This window comes from Cucumis melo, chromosome 6, assembly GCF_025177605.1.
Source record: "Cucumis melo cultivar AY chromosome 6, USDA_Cmelo_AY_1.0, whole genome shotgun sequence".
In the NCBI taxonomy this organism is placed as follows: domain Eukaryota; kingdom Viridiplantae; phylum Streptophyta; class Magnoliopsida; order Cucurbitales; family Cucurbitaceae; genus Cucumis; species Cucumis melo.
The window spans coordinates 6,036,525-6,059,713 of NC_066862.1; the positions used below are offsets into that span (position 1 = coordinate 6,036,525).

The window sequence follows — 23,189 nt, forward strand, 5'->3', positions numbered from 1 at the left end:
GTTATCATTATAATATTATTACAGTTTAAAAATTATGAATTTATCACATTTACTAATACTACTATCGTTATTGTCACGATTAAACCCTAACAATAACGATAACCACTAAAATATGACCAATTCATAATTCTAAACAAACACAATAATAAAAAATCATCCAATTATGTTTGCAATAAAGGTCATTTACTAATTTTCATGAGACGTCTTCGAATAAATAAACTAAAATATAACACAGTTTCATATATATTACCAATAGATGTTAATAGACTTTTATCCAAGTTTATCAATGATATTGATAGAATTCTACCGATGTATATCGAATGATTTTTTATTATGGATGGATAAATATGACCTTAATTAAATTGGTCGGTTTTAAAAGTAACAAAATAAATTAAAATATTTACAAGTTATAACAAAATTTTGGATTTATCACTTATAGAAACCGATTTATTGCATATCAATATCTATTAATATTTATTATTAATAGAATCTGGAATTCTAATACGTCGTAAACATTTTGTTTTGTTTTTGTTTTTGTTTTTTTTTTTTTTTTTTTTTTTGAGGATTTTCATAATTAATATTAAAAAAGGTTAGGATGTATTTTGTTGTTATTATTATTACGTATTTTTCTAATACATAGATTAGCTTTTTTCCCCAAATCAGTTAGGATTTTCGATCATCATTTGTCAATCCCGCTCCAAATTTGACGTAGAAAAACCATTGCGCAAAGTGGATAAGGCAACCCCAACTCAACTACAAAACACTATCAAATCCCCAAGAAGAAGGAGACGAGAGAAGCAGGGCGACAATGGCTTCAACCACTGCTCCATGTTCGTTCCTGGGCACTTCCTTTCTAAGCGTATCTTATTCACAGAACATTCTCAACCGTCCCCACCTTCATTTTCCGGCAACTACTTCAAGTTCCGGCCGTCACTCTCTTGTTGTCGAAGCCAAGGCTACGACCAGACGAGAGGACCGTGCAGCTCGCCATTCTCGCATTAGGAAGAAGGTAATTCCACCCTCTAATTTGGGTCAATTTTAAATATTGTGCTAATTCCGCGTTTCTCTTGTTCAACATTGTTCTTCTGTACCTTGAATAGCTTTAGAGATTGGCTGGAAATGGAGGGGGTCTTTTGATTTTTCTTGTAATGGATGTATCGGGGTTTCATTTTATTACCCTATGTTATGTGCTAAACAATTGTTAGTGTACTTCCGTTTGGATATTGTTTTAGTTATCTGTTTATTGTGAACTTCTAAAGGATTGCTTTGATAGCTTATCAATTCATTGATTTTTTTTTTCTCTTTTTAGTTTAGAAGTTCTGGTTAGATTAGCTAATAAGTTACTTGTTTCTTAGAACATTGCCACTACTTCGATACACAAGTCATGGGTTTCTGAAGATTGAGGGAAAGAGGAAACAGAATAAAGAAATTGTTGTTTTTCATTGCAGGGAGTCAAAACTTCAAAATAAAATTAATATACTCTTCTCGGCTTCAAATGATAGTCGTGATAGCAGTAATCAAAACTTGTTTCGTGTTAGGATCTGCTAAGATTTACATTTCTCTCCTTTGGAACTCAGATGACTTGAAAGTAGATTTATTTGTTGGCGAAACCAAAATCTATAGGAAGTAGCTTGTACAAAGAATAGATAGGCAACAAAAGGTTGGACACCAGAACACAAAACAAAATAAGAAAGATATCCCCCATTTTATATATATGTTAGTTAAGATATAAGCCTCACATGAGGATCCACAATTGACTGCAGTGAAAATGGTGAGATGGTGATCGCCCAAAGCTGGAGGCCCAGTATGTTACTAGAACATCAACCCTTCAATTATCAATGTTGAGCAAAAAAAACATGGTTACTATATGTTCCAGCTTGAGTGTTGAATCTAATGCTACCATTCTACAAAGGAATGCGTCGTTTATCAGATCTTTTAGCATTGTAATTCTCCAGTAATGGGACAGGGTAGCATTCTGCATAGGACTTCAGAGACATTAAAAGAGCAACAAGGTAATGCTTAGTGGAGAAAACACTGTTGAAAGCTTTTCCTTGAACCTCTACCAAGTTGCCCAATTACATGCTCGAACTATTTTCTGTGCTCCACTGTTATTCACGTGGAAGATACATGCAGCATGCACAGAACAAGAGGATCATGGCACATGCACCTGCATACAATATGAATCAAGTTCATGCATCCAGTGGATGAGTAGTTTCAAATCCAAATTTTCCTTATCCATGGAACTAAGCACAGAAACTTGCCCAAGATTATTAAGGAGATCCAAATGGAAGATAAACTTCAGTCAGTCGGCCATCTTCAAGGAGATTAGCACTAGGACTTCCTACAGTTGTGGTGATTGGGCGAGATTTAGTAGGTTTAAGTTCAAATGGAAGGTTTTGATCTAAAGATTCAAGCTACTGGATAGAGTTAATTGACACTATTTCTACGAAGCAGGGATTTAGTTGAACATTAAAGAGCTCTGTTGGCCTTGATGAGAGGGAAGAGAATAAGAGTGCAAGAGGTTGGTGAGGCAGTCATTATCATTGAGGGAGCATGTAAGACTGACACTTTTTTTTTCATTACTATCGATGCGGACAAAGTTGGGAATTCTGAATCTTGTGGGTTGGATTCTGATTTCAGCTTTCTTGCATGTTCACTGTTTCCCTAGTTGTAGAATGGTTGTACTTAACTAGGGCAAATTGGAACAAAACACTACATCCTTGACCTGGATATGACACTTGAGAAGATAGCATTTCCATTCATGCCCTACGATCTGTCTTCAACTGAATTTTTTTAAAATACATTTAGAATGGTTAAATAAAGTCAATAGGATTTTTAATGGGAAGTATATCTTCCTGCTCTAACTCAAAGATTTACGTTTACTTCTCTCTATTTAAACATCTGAACCTGTAGTTACACGATCAATTGAATCTTTTTAGTCTTCCTTTTTTCATACATCTGGATCCCTTTAGAACTACTTTGGTTTATAATTGTTGTCTTTATAATAGCAAATTAATCCTTGCGGGTATAGGTGGTAGATACTAAAGTACAGTTCACCTGTACAATCATCTTTTGTCTTAGGTTGAAGGAACAACGGAGAGGCCAAGGTTATCTGTTTTCCGTTCGAATAAGCATTTGTATGTACAGGTTATCGATGACTCCAAGATGCATACGCTTGCGGCAGTTTCTACAATGCAGAAATCAATCTCTGAGGGGTTAGACTACAGTGCTGGCCCTACCATCGTGAGTCACTATAACTAAAACGTAGTTGATTGATCTACTGATGTAGATATATATGTGTATGTATGTGTGTATATATATATTGGTCCTATTATTTTCCATTGGAGTCCTATAGTAATCTTTAGCTTTCATCCACCCTTTTCCAGACTTTGTTCCACTAGTTTGATGTCTATGTAGATCTTCTTACCTATACTAAATAAGATACCATCCATTAAAATCGGCCCACTAATTTGGTCAGATATTCTGAGAGATTTGATTACTGAACTTGAATACATAAATGAAACAGCAAAAGAAAAGAAAAAACTATTACTGCCAAGACCAATAGCTAGTCTTTAAAGGAACATTAAGTTTAGTTATTGTACAGAGCCTTACTCGAATATATGAGTTCTATCTGTATGTCAACAAATTAAAATTTTTAGTCTCTAAAGGCTAAATTTGAAAAAGTTTTGTCTTACTTGTCATTCTATTAACACTGCTAACCAAACCTACGACGTGACAAAGACTGATAGAATTACAAGCCCAAGTTAATGGATGAAATTAAGTTTAGAGACCAAATAGATGTCTTGATCGAAGCAGAATTCTTATTATTATGTGGAAATATGATTGTTACAGGAAGTGGCAAAGAAAGTAGGGGAAGCGATTGCAAAATCTTGTTTGGAGAAAGGAATAACAAAAGTTGCATTCGATCGCGGTGGATATCCATACCATGGACGAGTAGAAGCACTTGCTGATGCGGCTCGTGAACATGGCCTTCAATTCTGAGAATCCTTGTGTGTGTTTTTTTCATATCTTTTAGCTTGGTATTCTGTAACAGTGCCATCATATGAGATTATTTTTCTGTTGATTAGACGAGAGTTATAGTCGTTTGACCTGAAATTAAGAGGGAAATTGTTTATTGATTCATCTTTTCTTGGCATATCAATGTCTCTAGGCCAGTTTAACTAGTGTTTGCAAACATTTAGATGAACAAAATTCAAAAGGAGATGTTCTTTTAGTACAAATAAGGATAGGGGATTGGAATCACATACATCTCCATTCTTGCCACGTATTGATGTCAATTGAGTTAAATTCCTTTTGGCACAAAAAATAAAAAGTTTTCTATTTATAACCTTTAAATGCAAACTACTTGAACATCAATCAAAGATGTGATTATTACCGTGTATCGTTCTTTTTAAGATTGTGACATCTTACCCCTAAAATATTATATGTTTTTTAAATTATAATTAAATCAAATAGTGATCATTTAGAATATTTAGAGTAAATATGAATTCAAGGTATTTTTTTTTTAATTAAACCTCGAACCTCAACGCAAATTTATGCTAGTTGAACTATTTTTGTGTTGGTCATATAAAATATTTTTAAGTAACTTATGTCTAAATTTATGTTGGAATGATTAATAATTAACTGATTGGTTTTTTTAAAATGAAAAAAAGACACTATTGTCATTTTATTTTGTATTGGCACATCTTTGCTAATTTAATGGACAAATCCGTTTGTTCCTAAAGAATTTTAGGTAAGTGGTTATAATAAATAAATAGATTAGAAAAATACTTTCTAATTTACCGTTCTTCCAGAAGGTTTTAGTTAGTTCTACTCTTGCTCTAGTTCATAAGGTAATCATAGTATGCAACAATTTTAAGAATAACAACTAAGTATATAATACTTTAAAAAAAATTGCAAATACAACAAAGTCCGTGATAAACTAATATTTTTAATATGGTCTATTACGATTTTGACCTCTACTTATAATATTTTTAATTTTTACATGTATGTTAATATTTTAACTCCAGTGGATCCATTTCACACTATGATTTAATTGGAATCGAAAGAATAAATAAATAAATAAGATTGCAATGCCATTAATAAAATGGGGTCTTTTCAAAAATATAAAATAACGGCAAAATATTTAAATTTTATAGAACAATTTCAAAAACGACAAAAAATCAGAGACAACGAAAAAAGATCGTTTAGATATGACTACGATTTATATGATCGTTTAGATATGGTTCACGTCATCCTATAATTTATACGATGGCTACAACGCGATCGTTTAGATATAACTACAATTTATACGAGAATGACTACTATTTATCTTTTCAATTTCATTGTTTAATTTTGTTAACGTCTAAATGATTTTTTTTTAAAATTTGGTACACGATTTTTTTAAATTCATACACAATGATTTATTTACACGATCGTTTACTTTTTTTTACGTCATCTTTTACATTTGGCTACTCCATCGTTTATTTTTTTACTACATTTCTCTGATCTAAATGATTTTTTTTCAAGATTACAGTTTTTTATTTTTTTTTACATTTAGTTACTTCAATCTAATGATTTTTTTTAAAAGATTCTTTAGGTAGATTTTGATATTTTGTTGTACAATCTTATACACATACCTATAAAAAAGAAGAAAGACGACGTAAAGAAATGACAGCTAAAAAAGAGAACAGTAAAAAAAAGAAAGACATCGTAAAGGAATAGAAAAACCATATAAAGATTAAAATAATTAAAAAAGAAGAAAGATAATGGTAAAAAATGACAGAAAAGAAAAAGAGAAAAGAAGACACGTGAAACCTAAAATATTAAAAAAAATCGCTGAGACCTTATTACACAACAGTAAATAGTTTAGGGTAAGTTTCCCTAAAAAAATCCTATAAAAACATCATAGTGCTGATAGGAAAAACAGAGGTGGGAGGTTTTGGGCAATGGCGGGTTCAACCGGCGCTAATTCTTCTTCCAATTCTTCTCCTGCTCCTCCTCCCCCCAAAATCCTCCTAGCAAAGCCTGGTCTCGTCCCCGGCGGACCTATTAGCTCTAAGATTGGACGTGGCCCCGGCGCCGACGACGAAGCAGCTTCCATTCGCTCCCGTCTTCCTTCTCTTGGATCCCTTAATCTTCTCTCCGATTCCTGGGATCTCCACATTGACCGTTTCCTCCCTGTAAACAATCTCTCCCTCTCTCCCTCATTTTTTTCTTCCTTTCCCCTCTTCTTTTCATCGAAATTCGAAACTGTTTAAATAAAATGAATTTATTGCTGGAGTTATTCGTAGTATAAGCTTTGCTGTTAATCAGCTGCAGAAATGGGCGTTTTTTTGTTTGTTCTGTTCTGTTCTGTTTAGATGATAGAGTGGATCAGTTGGTTTACAATCATTTTACCACTTTCCAGTTCAGGAGAATTCTTCTCTCCTGGGTTTTTTCTTGCAGTTTTTAATGGGTTTAGGTGGGCAGTTTGATTTACATTACTTTTGCTCTTCCTTGCCAGTTTTTGACTGAGAATACGGAGTTCAAGGTGGTGGGGATAATTGGTCCACCGGGAGTTGGTAAGTCGACGATTATGAATGAGATTTATGGCTACGATGGAAGTTCTCCAGGTGAGATATCTTTGATGCTTTTTTTTTTTTTTTTTTTTTTTTTTTTTTTTTTTTTAAATTTGTTTGTTATGTTTTATTCACTTCTAGATTTATTTGATCATCTTCTTATGTTTTGTCCTTCTTCCATTTCTCCAAAAATTGTTGGTCTCTCTTGATCGCTTGGCTGTGTTTTCCTATTGGTTTTCTTGTCTCTGAGTCCTTGCCTTCACTTACCCTGGTCATTATATGAACATACGAAGCTCTAGAAAGTTTTTTGAAAGATGATTATGGAGGATTTGGAGCTTATTGTTTGAAGACGTCTCTTTTGCATCTATGTATTGGATATATATCTGGAATAATTTGGAGTTAGTCTCAATCTGAGTCCGATTAATTGCCGTTCTTTTATGGGGGAGGCCCTTCTTTGCTGTCGTCATGTGGGGCAGATGAAAGATTTTGTAGCAAGCATGTTCTTTTTACTATTATTTTCAATCTCTAGTCATTGGAAAATGGAGCAATTTTAAGGGGCGAAAGATTCCTTGATCGGAGAAATAGAGCTTACGACATGCCAACACCTCTTTGTGGGCTTTTAGTTCCACTTCAACCTTTTTCCCTAACTACTTTGAGTGTTTTTTTCCTCAATAAGCCCTTGGTTGTAACTTTTTGATTCTAGGCCATCTTTTTTTTACCAGCCTTCTTTTAACTTCCTGCATCAAAATGGAAGTCGTTCTTTTCACTGAAAAAAAATCTTTCAAATCTGATGTTCTTCCTATTATCTTATTCACTTATTAAGGTTACAACCTTCTATGCTTTCATCGCTGATTATTAGTGTAATATCTTTTTCTTGTCATGGACAAAAGATTTATTGTACCCCATTTGTCCTTTTTATTAATATTGGCGCCATCCTTTTGCACGTCCTGCAGGTATGCTACCACCATTTCCAATACTATCTGAAGATGTTAGAGCAATGGCTAGGCATTGTACATTGGGTATTGAGCCCCGAATTTCTTCTGAGAGGATTATACTTCTGGATACTCAGGTGTTTTCCTAGTGAATTTTCTTTTTATTGTTAGTTGAGAACTGGAAATGGTGTGGCCTAATTTTCTTTTTGTACTTCTGGATACTCAGGTGTTTCACTTTCCATTTTAATGTTTCTTTTTGGGTTCTTATTTAAATCTTTTTGTGATCACCTTTATTTTTGTCACCAACAGTAGGAGATCCTTTATCATCTTAGGTGTTATATTGTCCCCTTGGTTGGTCTGGCCTGTGTATATTGTTGGCCTTCTTGTCTTTTGGGTTCAAGCTCCTTTCTGTAATTTAATGTGAGGGCTGCTTGTTCTTCGTTTTTCCCTTGTATATCTTTTCCCCCCTTTTTTGAACAAGATACAAAATTTTTCGTTTAAAAAGTGAAGTCCAATATTCAAGGGATACAAGCTCCAAAACGAGTGAATTGTACAAGCTAATGAAGAATATATGGGAAACTGTACTGCCCTTGTATATTCTTTCATCTTTCTCGAATTCTCAATGAAAGTTTGGCTTCTTATAAAAAGGGAAAAGTTGTGTTATCAAAAAGGGGGGAGAACACAAGTCAAATTATGTATTTTCAGTTTAATATTTATGGTTGTATTACTGTTCAAATCTTGTTCAAATTTTTCTTGAAATTTTCCTTTGTTTCTCTAGAGAATGTATAACAAAGATCCACAAAATAAACTGAAATAGCTGAAGTGAATGAACAATATTCCTTTAGGGGTTGTCTCCTTTTCGTCTTTTTATTGGGTGACAACACACTTTGTCGTCTGAATTCATCACGTGACAGTTGTATAGTATTATATTTTTGTTTTTTACTTACTGTTTTGCATGATAATTTGGTAATTGCAGCCTGTGTTCAGTCCTTCGGTTTTAGCTGAAATTATGAGACCTGATGGTTCGTCCACTGTTTCAGTTATTAATGGAGAATCTCTATCTGCTGAATTGGCTCATGAACTTATGAGTATTCAGGTAATTCCAAAGAGAGACTCTTTTCTATTTGTGCTTCGTAGGGGTTTGGGGGATGAATTGGAATCCGAAGAGAGGTTTAGAGTTTCACTACACGATTATATGAAAACCTTGATTTTGGTGGATTCCTTTTGCTTTGTGGCTTATGGCATCAAAATAGTATCTTATAAATTTCTTCCCATTGCTCTGCAAGGATAATTTTAGCTGGGCATTCTTCTAGCGTCCATTTGCAACATTGTTCTTGTGATATCAGAGGGAGTTCATGATCTAAATATGTGGCATTTGATGTTAACTGTAAGTAGCAACCTTCATCTTAATGATCCCTATGTTTTAACCATATTATGTCATGAATTTTGCTTTGTGTCATTCCTGTATCTTGACACTTATTTCTTCGTTCTTTATTGGCTATTTTGAAATTTGATGCTGTTGCCAATTATTCTCTTTTGCAGGTTGACTTACTTAAACATGGCTTGCCTGACCCATCTTCTCCTATTTCTTCTCATGCACAAAATTCTAATGTAGCATCTGAGAAGGAATACAAAGAAAAAACTTCTACAAGTGAAGAATATTTGGCAACTCCAATCTTTGTTCATGCCAAGTGAGTGTAAACTTTCAAGCTTTTAAGACATTTTTTCAACAAGATACAGAATGTAGTTGATAACTTGCTAAGGATAAGGTCAGTCTCTAAACTAAGAAACTATTACCGATCGCATGAAAGAACTTCCTATAATGCTCAAGCTAGCTAGAGAAACACCATAGACTGCAGACTTCTCGTTCCTGCCAACTCCAAAAAACTGTAAATTATCCTGTCCTCTATAATAAATTTTGATCTCCCAACTCCATCACTAAAATCCTCGGGTTTGTTTTCTGTCATTAAACTTGAAGTAGTAAGTAAAGAAGCTCATAATTTAAGGAGTTTGGTGTACCAAAGCATCTCAGGCGACTTATAGTTTGAGTAACAGAAGAATTAGTTAACAAGCTGAAATAAGATCTACAAGGGAATGCACACCTTCATAACCCAAAAGTTCCAATCCCTCTTAGAAGAATTCTTAATAATTGAATATTTTGCACAAGGAACATAGCAAAAGCAATAACTGATTATATTGGTGGTCTGAGTTTTTCTTTAAATCACGTGCAGAGTGCAAGATCGAGATCTTGTTCCACACAATATCTTGCAACTGAAGAGAGCATTTGCCTACTATTTTAAAACCTCTTCATTTATGGGAGACAAATTTGAAAAAGTCCATAGTGAGCAACTACTCTCCTCTGTGTTTCCTGATACCAGGAATTTAGATGTAGATGGTGAAGATAGAAGGTTGCTTCTCATCCCAAACCGGAACAAGGATGACTCTACCAGAGGTCAATACGAAAGTTTTAACTTAGCTCTATGGAAGCTGAGGGATCAGGTCTGTAGTTCACTTTTACCTTATCTATGATCTACTCATTATATAGGTCTAAATCTCTATTAATTCATATCACTTATTATTCGAGTTCTAATTTTTCAAATACCTAATCTTGTAACTTTGCCTTAAAAATCTATTTTGATTATAAGCACCTAATCAGCAAAATGTCTATATGGTTAAACAAATTAGGTTTTGGTTAGACCCTTTATATATCTAAAAAGCTACTGTGGTAGAAAAGAATCTCCAACATTTCATAACGTGTTCAGGTTCTATCCATGAAGGGTGCATCATTCCCAAGAACTGTTTCGGAACGTGATTGGTTAAAAAACTCTCTAAAGATATGGGAATCAGTGAAGAGCTCTCCTATTGTAATGGAGTATGCCAGAACGCTTCAATCTTCAGGTATGTTCAGGAGATAGGTGGACGATTGTGTTCTTGTTTGTAGTGTCATAAATAGAAGCCATGGCCCTTAGTATTAGGTTTCCATTCTGCATGTTCTAATTTTTTTTTTTAAAACAAAATTTTAAATTAGGGGTGTTTGTACCCGTAGACGGGTTGTTCCGTGGGCTAATTAGATCTTTTATCTCACTGTTCCTACTAGGATGTAGGAATGATGAAAAACAGAATGAACTTTAACATCAAATTCTCATTAGTAGAGAGGAATTCATCCATTAACAAAACAATATAATTTTATAAGTTTGGTTTTCATGCTGACATATATTGACAAAAAGAGAAATAAAGAGAGAAATAGGAGAATTTTGTTTCTTAACTTGTTAACCAAAAAGAGAAGTTGTGTTTAAAGACTAAATAGATGGTCTTTAAATCAATGGTAAACGATGTCAAATCCCAAATGGTTAGTAAGATCTCAATCGCTTGTCTTGGAAAGTGTTCGATACAAAATATGTGAGAGTGAGGCTATCCCCTATGGCTATTGGACGATTATTGATTTGATAGCAAAACAAAGTGATGAGTTTTTCTTTAATTTTCATTTTGTTTTATTACAAATTAGGAAATAGTTGTAATTAAATCGTTGGTTTGTGTATACAGCAGAAGAGAAGGTAAAGTTAACTAAAATAAAATGTAATAAAATCTTTATATAAGTCAACTAACTATATCATTCATTCATTCGTAACTTTAACTTGTAATGGGTGGATTTTGTTTTGTTTAATTTTTATGACGATTAGGCCGAGGTAATTTAAAAATTATTGAAAAAAATAGAGTAGATAAAGAAAGAAATGACAAAAATAGAGTAGTTAGACAAACAATTGTAAAGAATAGAGTGAATTTTAAATTTATGAAGTCGTACACGACTTCTACATCACCACTTGGATCATTTGATCAACCAACGGGGAAGGACTGTATGGTTGATTTTAATAATTGTTGTTGTAGTAGTAGTATCAAGATTTTAATATAATCTTGATGTAATAGATGCATCAAGAAGTTTGATATGTTCTAAATTTCAATTTCAATTGAATTGAAAGAAATTGTTTGTGTACTAAATTTGTAAGTTATCAAAAGTTTTAATTTCAAATAAGTGTGTTTTTTTCTTTGAAACTCATATTATAATTATTAGGATCTAATTTCTTAGTAAAAAATTATCCTACATTTAAATAATTAATTAACAATATCTTATAAACATTTTAAATTGAAATTAACAAGAATTTAAAATTAATTTACAAACTTTCAATTATCTTCGTCACTCTCTACGATGTCATTGTCTTGCTGTCGTCGTCTACATCGCTTGTGTCTACGATCTGTGTCGGCAACATTGAGTTCTTGGATTTGCTGAATAATTTGTTCTACAACTCTCGTGGTTCTGTCACATATGTTTTCCAAAGTTTCTATATCGCGTTCCATGGAGAAAGTTGTACTTCGTCAACAAAATCATATTGAATAATTGCAAGTAATACAACCCAAATTAATCTTTTATTATTATTAATTGCATAAAATGAAGTATATTAAATCTTTACCATACAATGATAGAAAGCGTCCTCTTGGGTGGGTAATTGACTTGTACCAGACAAAATAGTTTTCTGATACGTCAGTTGGCTTGTGGTGGATGCTTCAACCCAAAAATTATATTGCGAATTCCACATTTCGATATGTTTTGCATGAATTCGATGTCAATCCTGATCATGTTTACCCCTCAAATCTATTTGATGTTGGTTCGGATTTATGAAACTAATTATTTGTGGCATTTGTAACATATTAAGCTGTCGCAACACGCGATTTGGTTGATGCTTCTCGACCAAATGAAAACGAATCATTTGACCCACGTAAATCCACATAGTTTGACCACTACGACATCTAAGAGGAAGTGATGTCATAATGTCGAGTGTGTACAATGTCCAATTAATTTGTTGAAAAAAAAAATGTCAGTGGGAAAAAAAAAATAGAACTATAGAACATTCGTATAATATTTTACTATCTAAGACTGTCTCAGCCGATCAAATGTTCATCGATATGTCAGCAACATATTTGCTGACTGTTTAGATGCAGCGAGCACCGCTACATCTATTTGTGAAATAAACCATTAATAAATTATAGATAGTGTAAATTTTATTGAAAAAACATGTATATGAAATAGTACCTGAAACTCAAAGGTCTATTTGAGTCCTGCAGCGTTCTCTGTGGCGCTACAATGGGGAATCTGTCGTATGTCTATACTTGTAGTAATATTAATGGGCCAGCGATCTCTAAGGACTATGCATGACTCGCTCGACATAATTTTCTATACAACCATGCGAGGGTCGCTACGCCCCATGCATACGTACCGGCTTGGTTGAAATCGAATATGAATTGAAGAAACATACAATGAGCCAGAGTGTTTAACTTATCGACAAAAAGAAAGCTTCCAATCAACTGTATGATGTACACACGAGCGTATATCTGAATGCTCACAATGTTTGCATTTGGTGGTAATTCTTGAAACTGTTCTGCTAATCATGGAAGACTCAATTGCTGACCTTTCATGTCATGCGGTACAACTTCCAAGAAATCATCGCATAAAACCTTTCAGTTATATCTCAATGATTATGTCATAGACTCCCTATCCACTGGCAACCCCAACTGTACTGCAACATCCTGCAGCGTGATCGTGCATTTCCCACAAGGCATGTGAAATGTGTGGGTCTCTGATCTCCAACGCTCGACTAGTGCAGTAATCAAATGTCAATCTAACTGCATGAACCCAACCTGGGAAACCCCTACGACTCCAGCAGCCTCTAAGTATGGTGCAATACGTTGGTTGTAGGGGATGGCGCGCTGAGACGCTGCCTATCTCCTCTGACAACTCAACGCGACGATGGATGAGGTATCTCATATGATCTATGATCTATGTGTTGCCTGTAGATATATATGACTCATCAACTGGACTAAGATTCATTCTGCAAATAATATAAAAAATATTTGATTAATTACATGAAGAAAAGTAAGATCTCCTAAAATCCTAATTTAGTATACATTAAACCTTAATTTAACATACATGAATCTACTACAATTTTAGTCACAATGTTTACATTTATTATCAAAGTATACGCAAACGTATATATAAAATTACAGAAGTAGTTCATTAAACCTCTATGAAATTACATAGAAGCAATTACATAACACAATTACATCATAAAATCCTATAATACATCTTAAAACAACAAATGACCATAAAATTACATCAAACAATTTACATAGAAGTAGTTCATTAAACCTTCATAAAATCTTATAATATACAAATCAGTGTCTTGAAGAAGAAGATGCACGTTGAGTACAAGTACATCTGTTGTGTCCTACTTTACAGAGAGTGCATTTGTGTGATAGACCAGATTCTTTCCAATACATTTCATTATGGATCCTGGTAGTTTTTGGTCGACCAGGTCCTTTAAGTAAGTCCGCATTTGGGCAAACTTCAGTGAATGATAACTTAGGTCAATAGTATGGGTGTTAGATTGGATGGAATGAACTGACATAACATCGTTTAAAGTTTGACAACAAGTAGCATTCATCAATGTATGTTGCATACGTCAAATGCATGTAATTACAAACTGCAATTACATGGGAGCATAATATCTTAAACGATTGTCACTTGTTGCATGAATAGGTCCCTTCCATCAAACTCACTACTTGTGTGTGTTGGCCTTTATATGGAGAAATTATACTCATACCCGTGTGAATTTCAAACGTCTGGGTTTTTCTATCAATGGATGTCACTGAATGTGCTGAAGCATGTTTTTCCCATCTTCTTAGCTTTCTCATCGCATATTCTGTATAAATGTCGTCACGGTCAACTGCTTCACTTATCTCATCTCTTCGACGTTTGAAATACAGAATTGTACAATAAAATGTTAATCTAACTAAAGAAGTGATGGGTAACATACGAGCTCCTTTAAATACCTCATTCATACATTCAGTTGCGTTGCTTGTCATCCATCTATATCGATACCCATTATCATGAGACTAGGTCCATTTTTGCAGGTCAATATCTTCAAAAAATTCAAAACTATGGGTTCAATTGTTTTAGTTCTTTCATGGTTCTTATAAATTTGTGCATTTGGTGTTGATTACCTACCTTAAACACCAAATTTTCAGTTGCTTCGATTTGTATTTATTATTGAAGTTGCTAGCAACATGACGAAGACAATATCGATGGAATGCTCAATGTTCACTCCAACCTATCTTCTCATTATTAATGACAGAAAGAATGCTCCTATGCCTGTCGGAGATCAAGCAAATATCATCTCGATCAATAACGTACTGGCATAATGCATAAAGGAATCATGATCAACTGGATGCCTTTTTTCCTTCCACAATAGCAAATGCAAGAGGAAATATATAACCATTTGCATCGATAGATAAGGTAGTTAACATTTTACCTTTATACTTTTCATATAAATGGTTCTGTTGATCTAAATTAATGACCTACAATATTTGAATCATCTATTATAAGACTAAATGCCCAGAAAACTCTTCTAAAAATGGTAGTTGGTACATCAGATAAAAGAAAAAATCAATCAACTCGAGTTCTTGGATTATAATGTACAACGACACTCAACCAGTACGAGAGCTCGTTGTACGATTTCTCTCAATCACCAAAAATGGCAACCAGGGCTTTCCTCTTCGCTTGCCACACCTATTTGTACTTAACAGTGTAACTATACTGTTTTATCATTTCTACGAACACAGACACAGTGACACTAGGATCAACTCTCACTATGTTTTGAATTTCGACACTTATGAAATTAGAATCTAGCTATAAGTGATCTTGTGTTAAGTTTGAGTACAGACATGAGTGCTCTCCTTCCAGTCGACTAATTTCAAACAATCCGTGTCTCTTACGTCTATTTCCACGTAACCTTCAGTTGCAACCATTACTCCACTGTTTGCATCGAACAGACTAAATATTCTGGTTCCATTCGACTACAACAATTTCGTAGTGTTGCGTCACACAATACTTTTTTATGGCTAACTGAAGATCTTTCTTGCAGTCAAATAACATTCTCTTTTGAATTAAATAGGACGTGTCTACAGATTCATTTCTATTTGCCAATGTAGACCCTTGTTCACAAACAAAATTCGCAATGTCTCAAACTATCGTAAATATCTCAGAAGGGATCATTTCGTTCTCTTCTTCCATATTTTCTTTGTTACCAAATAGTTCATCAACTTCTACATCTATATTACTATTTCCATGATTACTAGGTTCAAGAATAACTCTCACAAAGACATATTTAATTGAAGATTTAGTTCTTCTTGAATCTGATAATTATGGAGATAGTGATATAGATGTAGAAGTTGATGAACTATTTGGTAACGAAGAAAATATGGAAGAAGAGAAAGAAATGATCCCTTCTGAGATATTTACATAGACAGATTGAGACATTGCGAATTTTGTTTGTGAACAAGGGTCTACATTGGCAAATAGGGATGAATCTGTAGACACGTCATGTTTAATTCAAAAAAGAATGTTATTTGACTGCAAGGAAGATCTTCAGTTAGCCGTAAAAAAGTATTGTGTGACGCAACACTACGAAGTTGTTGTAGTCGAATCGAACCATAATTCTGTTCGATGCAAACAGTGGAGTAATGGTTGCAACTGAAGGTTACGTGGAAGTAGGCGTAAAAGTCACAGATTAAATCAGTCAGCTGGAAAGAGAACACTCATGTCTGTGCTCAAACTTAACACAAGATCACTTGTAGCTAGATTCTAATTTCATGAGTGTCGAAATTTAAAACATAGTGAGAGTTGATCCTAATGTCACTGTGCCTGTGTTCGTGGAAATGATAAAACAACAATATGGTTACACTGTTAAGTACAAATATGTGTGGTAAGCGAAGAAGAAGCCTTGGTTGTCGTTTTTGGTGATTGAGAGATATCGTACAACGAGTTCTCATACTGGTTGAGTGCCATTGTACATTATAATCTGGGAACTCGAGTTGATTGGTTTTTTCTTTCATCTGATGTACCAGGGACAACCAGTTTTGGAAGAGTTTTCTAGGCATTTGGTCTTACAATAGAATGGTTCAAATATTGTAAGTTATTAATTCAGATCGACGGAATCCATTTGTATGAAAAGTATAAAGGCAAAATGTTAACTACATTATCTAACGATGCAAATGGTTATATATTTCCTCTTGCATTTGTTATTGTAGAAGGAGAAAACGCGTCTAGTTAGTCGTGATTTTTTTATGCATTGCGCCAATACGTTATTGATTGAGATGATATTTGCTTGATCTCCGACAGGTATAGGAGCATTCTTTCTGCCATTAATAATAAGGAGATAGGTTGGAGTGAACCTCGAACATTTCATCGATGTTGTCTTTTATCACGTTGTTGGCAACTTAAATAATAAATACAAATCGAAGTAACTGAAAATTTGGTGTTTATGGTAGGTAATCAACACCCAAAGGTGCAAATTTATAAAACCATGAAAGAACTAAAGCAATTGAACTTAGAATGTCTCGAGTTATTTGAAGATATTGACCTGTGAAAATGGACTCAGTCTCATGATAATGGGTATCGATATGGATGGATGACAAGCAACATAGTTGAATGTATGAATGAGGTATTTAAAGGAACTTGTATGTTATCCATCACTTTTTTTTGTTAGATTAACATTTTATCGCACAATTTTGTATTTCGAACGTCGAAGAGCTGAGATAAGTGAAGCAGTTGATCATGGCAAAATTTATATGGAATATGCGATGAGAAAGCTAAGAAGATGAAAAAAATGGACTTCAACACATTCAGTGACATTTATTGATAGAGAAACACAGATGTTTGAGGTTCACAAGGGTATGAGTATAATTTCTATTATACAAAAGCCAACACACACAAATAGTGAGTTTGATGGAAGGGACCTGTTCGTGCAACAAGTGACAATCGTTTATGATACCATGCTCCCATATAATTGTAATTTGTAATTACATGCACTTGACGTATGCATCATACATTGATGAATGGTACTTGTTGTCGAACTTCAAATAATGTTATGTCAATCGATTCTATCCAATCTAACACCCAGACTATTGGCCTGAGTTATCATTCACCGAAGTTTGCCTCCTCCATCGTCGTGTTGAGTTGTCGAAGGAGCGAGGCAGCGTCTCAGCGTACCATCCCCTTCGACCAGCGTATTGCACCATACTCAGAGGTTGCTGGATTCCTAGGGGTTTTCCAGGTTGGGTTCATGCAGTTAGATTGACATTTGATTACTGCACTAGTTGAGTGTTGGAGACGAGAGACCCGTACATTTCACATGCCTTATGGTGAGTGCACGATCACGCTGCAGGATGTTGCTAATGGATGAGGAGCTTCTGACAGGATCATTGAGGTATAACTGGAAGGTTATATGCAAGAATTTATTGGGAATTGTACCGCCCGACATGTAAGGTCAGAGGTTGAGTCTTCCATGGTTGGCAGAACAATTTCAAAAATTGCCACCAGATGCTGACGTTGAGATACGCTTGTGTAAATCATGCAGTTGATTGGAGGCTTTATTTTTGTCCATAAGACAAACACCCTGGTTCATTGTATGTTTTCTTCAATTCATATTCGATTTCCACCAGATTGGTAAGTATGCATAGGGCGTTGCAACACTTGTATGATTGTATAGAAAATTCTATCGAGCGAGTCATGCGCATTCCTTAGAGATCGTTAGCCCATTAATGCTGCTACAGGTATGGGCATATGATAGATTTCCCATTGTAGTGCCACAGATTACGCTGTAACATTTAGATGGTCAACCTTTGAATTTCAGGTATTTTTTCATATACATGTTTTTTTAATAAAATTTATACTCTAATTTATTATTAGTTTATTTCACAAATAGATGGAGCGATGCTCTAGTTGCATGAATAGTCAGCAAATATGTTGCTGACATATCGATGGACATTTAATTGGCTGAGACAGTCTTAGATAGTAAAATGTTATTCGAATGTTCTATAGTTCTATTTCTTGTTGTCTATTTACATTTTTTTTTTAATAGATTAATTGGACATCGTACACGCCCGACATTATGGCATCGCTTCCTCTTAAATGTCGTAGTGGTCAAGCGATGTATACGTGAGTCCATTAATTTGTTTTCATCTGGTCGAGAAGCATCAACCAGATCGCGTGTTACGACAATTTAATATACAAATGCCACCAAGGATTAGTTTTACAAATTCGAGCATATATCAAATAGATTTGAGGGGTAAACATGATCAGGATTGGCGTCAGATTCATGCGAAATATATCCGGATGTGGAATTCGTGATATAATTTTCGGGTTGAAGCACCCACCATAAGTCAAACAACGATATCAGAGAACTATTTTCTCTAGTACAAGTCGATTACCAGACGCTTCATCACCTAAGAGGACGCTTTCTATCATTGCATGGTAATGATCTAATATTCTTTATTTTATAAATTTAATAATAATATAACAATAATTTGGTTTGTATTACTTATAATTTTTTAGTATGATTTTGTTGACGAAGTACAAGTTTTCTCCGTGGAACACAATATGGAAGCTTTGGGAAACATATGCGACAGAACCACGGGAGTTGTAGAACAAATTATTCAGTAGATTCGACGACTCAATGTTGCCGACACAGATCGTAGATACATGCGGCGACGATAAGACGACGATGTCGTAGAGGGTGATGAAAATAATTGAAAGTTTGTAAGTTAATTTTAAATTCTTGTTAATTTCAATTTAAGATGTTTATAAGATATTGTTAATTAATTTGCTTAAATGTCTAACTTTTTAAAAAGTAGGATAGTTTTTTACTAAGAAATTAAAACTTTTGATATGATTATATACACTTATTTAAAGAAACTTGATCCTAATAATTATAATATGAGTTTCAAATAGAAAATAACATACACTTATTTAAAATTAAAACTTTTGATAACGTATACTTTCAGTACACAAACAATTTCTCTCGATTCAATTGGAATTTAAAACATATCATTTATAGACTTTTCATGCATCTAATACATTGATATTATATTAAATTTCGATATAATAATAATTGTTATTATTATAATAAAAACATAATAAGGTGATTGTGATATGGAGTGGCCGACGTTCTCCTTCATTTAATCTTTAATATTTAAAAGGTTTGGAGTCGTCACCAATCATATTAAAGTGATTGGTTAAAAAAAAAACATTGGTCTACGTAAATTCAGATTTAAGGTTCGGGACTCAGTTGTGTGTAGGGGAGGTGTTAACACCTTACAACACCCATAAAAATGATTACCAAAATTTATCTTTTAAACTAAACTTAGAAGGTTCATAAAACAAAGTTTTTTTATTTGGTATTTTTTAAATATCCCATGGTTATCAATTCATATCTACTAAGAAAAAAACTAAGCATGAATTGATTATTATGTGGGTGGCATGAGAGCCATTAGAAAAATCGAATTTAATTTTTTTTTTTATTTACCTCAAGAATATTAAAATATCAAACTTTGATATTTCGATCTTCATCATACGACTTTAATGGAAAACAATTAATGAATTCTAAAGAAAACACTATGCAGTCTCATTTTAAAATGTAAAATTGTTGATATATTTTGTTTAAAAATAATTTACTAATTAATTTTTAAAAATTGAGAAATTTCATGTATTTATGAAATTTTAACGATAAAATTTATAAATGAATATTACTCTTTCCCATATCAAATTTATAATAATAATAATAATAATAGGAAATAGAAGAATTACATGTTGGAAAATAATACAACCAATAATATAGATTGTCAAATAATACAAGTTGGAAATAACATCCCCATGTTGAAAAATAAAATATTGAAAATAATATACTACATTAGAAATAAAATAATGTTTGGAAAGTAAATAATATGTAGATGGAGAAATAAGTATTCTGCCGTTTCACAAATCTAATCAATTAATATCAACATATTTAATAAACAGTAAAAACAACTAAATTAAACCTTAAATTTAACAAATTAAATCAAATGGCTTAAACCTAAAAAAGCTAACGAAATTAAAACAGAGCAAACCTAACAAAATTAAAATACAAACAGATTTGATGTAATAGTATTCAAATGTCTTAGACCTAATAAAATTAAAACACCCTAAACCTAACAAAATTAAAAACAGTACAACCTATAAAATTTGATGCAACAATATTCAATTGGTTTAACCTAACAAAATTAAAACACAAAACAGATGCATAATTTAATGAAAAATAGATTCAGTTGGTCTAAATCTAACAAAATTAAAATACTATGAACTTAACAAAATTAAAACACAGTAAAATAAAACATAGACAAAACTTTGATGAAGGAATAGATTCAATTGGTCTAATCTAACAAAATTAAAGGCTCGGTAAAACCAATTCAATAAATTAAAACTAAAACAAATTTGAAGAAGGAAAAACAATCTAGTTATAATAAAGGGAAAAGAAGGAAAGAAAAAAAAAGCATACCTTTTGCTAGAATAGTTTTTCGTTTTTCTTTTCATCCTTTTAATTGATCTTCCCTTCTCCCAAAAAAATCTACTTTTCTCTTTTTTTTTTTTTTTTTTTAAGAAAATCTCCTCATTGTGAGAGTGGGTAAGTGAGAAGAATCGTGAAGAGGGATGGGAAAAAAATTGTGGGACTTGTGGAGGAAGTGGTTGAGAGAAAACAGGAAGGAGATATGAAATTTAATTATTGTTTTCATTTTTCCTTTCTAAAAAAATAATAAATTCAAATTCAAATCAACTTAATTTAGTAAAAATAAATAAATAAAATAAAGTAAAGTAAATATAAAAAATAAATGGCCAAAATATGGTATCTACAACTTGCCCCCTTTTGTCCATCTGAAAATATTTAAAGGTGGACAAAGGAAATAAATAAAGTATTTGGGACAAATTTTTATTTTTTAGGGAGAGAATTGAAAAAAATTATCAACCTTTAACTCTAGGGCCAGGTTTGATAAATAAAGAACCTGATAGACAGGCTTCGACCTCAGCTTCAGATATGGGCTCGATTTAATCAAATTCGAAAAGACACCAACCTTAGCTCAAATACTAGGTTTGATAAATAAAGGACTTGATAGACATGTTTTGGCCTCAACTTCAAATCTGTGCTCGATTTAACCAAATTCGAATAGACATCAACCTTAGCTCCAGGACTAAGTTTGATAAATAAAGGACCTGATAAACAGGCTTCTGCCTCAGGTTCAAATTTAGGCTCGATTTAAACAAATTTGAAAAGTTATCAACCTTAACTTCAGGACTAGGTTTGATAAATAAAGGACCTGATAGAACAGGCTTCGACCTCAACTTCAAATCTGAACTCGATTTAACCAAATTCGAAAAGTCATCAACCTTAGTTCCAGGACTAGGTTTGATAAAAATTGGACTCGTCCTACTTTTGGACTGGGTAAAAATTTAATTTTAAAATACAATATTGAGATTTTCAAAGAAATAAATAGCTCACTGCTCCATTCATCTATCCTATTAACAATTGATCAGTATGACTACCGGATAGAATAAAACACAATTATCATGAAAACTTTTTAAGTTGTAGAATTCACCGTTCTTCGAATCAGAACTGCGAAAGATTGCACTATGTTGTAAATATCCAATATTGTTTAGTCATTGGACATCACAAAACGTGAATCCCTTTAAAATGTAGACTCCCATCATAGCAGAATTTGTCTGGACTTGTAGGCACCTATATTTCCTTAAGTCTTATCAAAAGAAAATCATAGCTTTTACTTTGTTTGGAAATACAATAAGTTGTACTGGATCCTTGCTAATTAACAAAATGTAGAATAATAAATTGATGAATCATGAATGTTTACTATAATTTGATAATATTTTAGAAAGGATAAAAGAAAAGAATTGCAAATAAACATATGTTCAATAAAAAAAATGTGACAACGATGCTTGGAATAGGAGTATAAAGAGAGGGTTGAGTGAAAGTTTACACATTTGGAAATAACATTCTAAGAACTAAATGTAAGTTTCTTAGAAATATCATGACTTCTTTCAACATTATGAAACCCTTTAAGAAAATGTCTCATGCATAATATCTTCGAACATAATATGAATTCACACGATCTTTTAACTCAACGCCATCCATATGAGTTAAAAGTAAAGCTCTTTCTGAAAAAGCTTTTTTCACTACGAATGAACCTTCATAATTAAGAGTCCATTTTCCTTGATGATCCTTTTGAAATGGAAGTATTCTTTTTAAAACCAAATCTTCCTCTCGAAAGCTTCGAGGGTGCACTTTCTTATTGTATGCTCGCATTAGTCTTCTTTGGTAAAGTTACCCATGATTTAATGCTGCCAACCGTTTTTCTTCAACGAAATTCAACTACTCATAACGATCTCGTATCCATTTAGCTTCATCTAACTTAGCTTCCATGAGAACTCTCAATGAAGATATCTTAACTTCTAAAGGTAAGACAGCTTCCATACTGTAAACTAAAGAAAATGGTGTTGCCTCTTTTGAAGTACGAACTGACGTGCGATATCCATGCAGCACAAACGGTAGCATTTCATGCCAATCTTTGTATGTTATTGTCATTTTCTCAATAATTCTTTTAATATTTTTATTTGCTGCCTCAACTGTCTCATTCATCTTTGGGCGATATGGAGTCGAATTTTGGTGATTGATCTTGAACTGCTCACAAAGTTCGTCCTTCATTTTGTTATTAAGGTTCTTGGCATTATCCGTAATAATACCCTCTGGGAGACCATAACGACATA

The 23,189-nt window shown here is 33.2% G+C and overlaps 2 protein-coding genes across 2 annotated transcripts; both read left to right on the forward strand.

Annotated features, from left to right (window-relative positions):
- The first annotated feature begins 636 nt into the window (after positions 1 to 636).
- On the forward strand, positions 637 to 4,143 carry LOC103483939 (50S ribosomal protein L18, chloroplastic). The gene is made up of 3 exons (XM_008440799.3): positions 637 to 1,009; positions 3,082 to 3,243; positions 3,853 to 4,143. The coding sequence occupies exons 1-3, from the start codon at positions 809 to 811 to the stop codon at positions 4,000 to 4,002; spliced, it is 513 nt and encodes a 170-aa protein (XP_008439021.1). The 5' UTR covers positions 637 to 808; the 3' UTR covers positions 4,003 to 4,143.
- Positions 4,144 to 5,907: 1,764 nt separating this feature from the next.
- On the forward strand, positions 5,908 to 10,679 carry LOC103483940 (uncharacterized). The gene is made up of 8 exons (XM_008440808.3): positions 5,908 to 6,182; positions 6,506 to 6,614; positions 7,514 to 7,629; positions 8,469 to 8,588; positions 8,790 to 8,879; positions 9,035 to 9,183; positions 9,724 to 9,991; positions 10,255 to 10,679. Exons 1-8 carry the CDS (start codon positions 5,949 to 5,951, stop codon positions 10,405 to 10,407), a joined length of 1,239 nt encoding a protein of 412 aa, XP_008439030.2. The 5' UTR covers positions 5,908 to 5,948; the 3' UTR covers positions 10,408 to 10,679.
- The last annotated feature ends 12,510 nt before the right edge of the window (positions 10,680 to 23,189 follow it).

What these genes read in the sequence shown, in the direction of transcription:
- LOC103483939 (XM_008440799.3), top strand. Translation starts at nt 809, where the DNA reads ATGGCTTCAACCACTGCTCCATGTTCGTTCCTGGGCACTTCCTTTCTA. An exon ending in ATTCTCGCATTAGGAAGAAG is followed by an intron (nt 1,010 to 3,081) that starts GTAATTCCACCC and finishes CTTTTGTCTTAG; the next exon opens with GTTGAAGGAACAACGGAGAG. An exon ending in ACAGTGCTGGCCCTACCATC is followed by an intron (nt 3,244 to 3,852) that starts GTGAGTCACTAT and finishes TGATTGTTACAG; the next exon opens with GAAGTGGCAAAGAAAGTAGG.
- LOC103483940 (XM_008440808.3), top strand. Translation starts at nt 5,949, where the DNA reads ATGGCGGGTTCAACCGGCGCTAATTCTTCTTCCAATTCTTCTCCTGCT. An exon ending in TTATACTTCTGGATACTCAG is followed by an intron (nt 7,630 to 8,468) that starts GTGTTTTCCTAG and finishes TGGTAATTGCAG; the next exon opens with CCTGTGTTCAGTCCTTCGGT. An exon ending in ATGAACTTATGAGTATTCAG is followed by an intron (nt 8,589 to 8,789) that starts GTAATTCCAAAG and finishes GGATAATTTTAG; the next exon opens with CTGGGCATTCTTCTAGCGTC.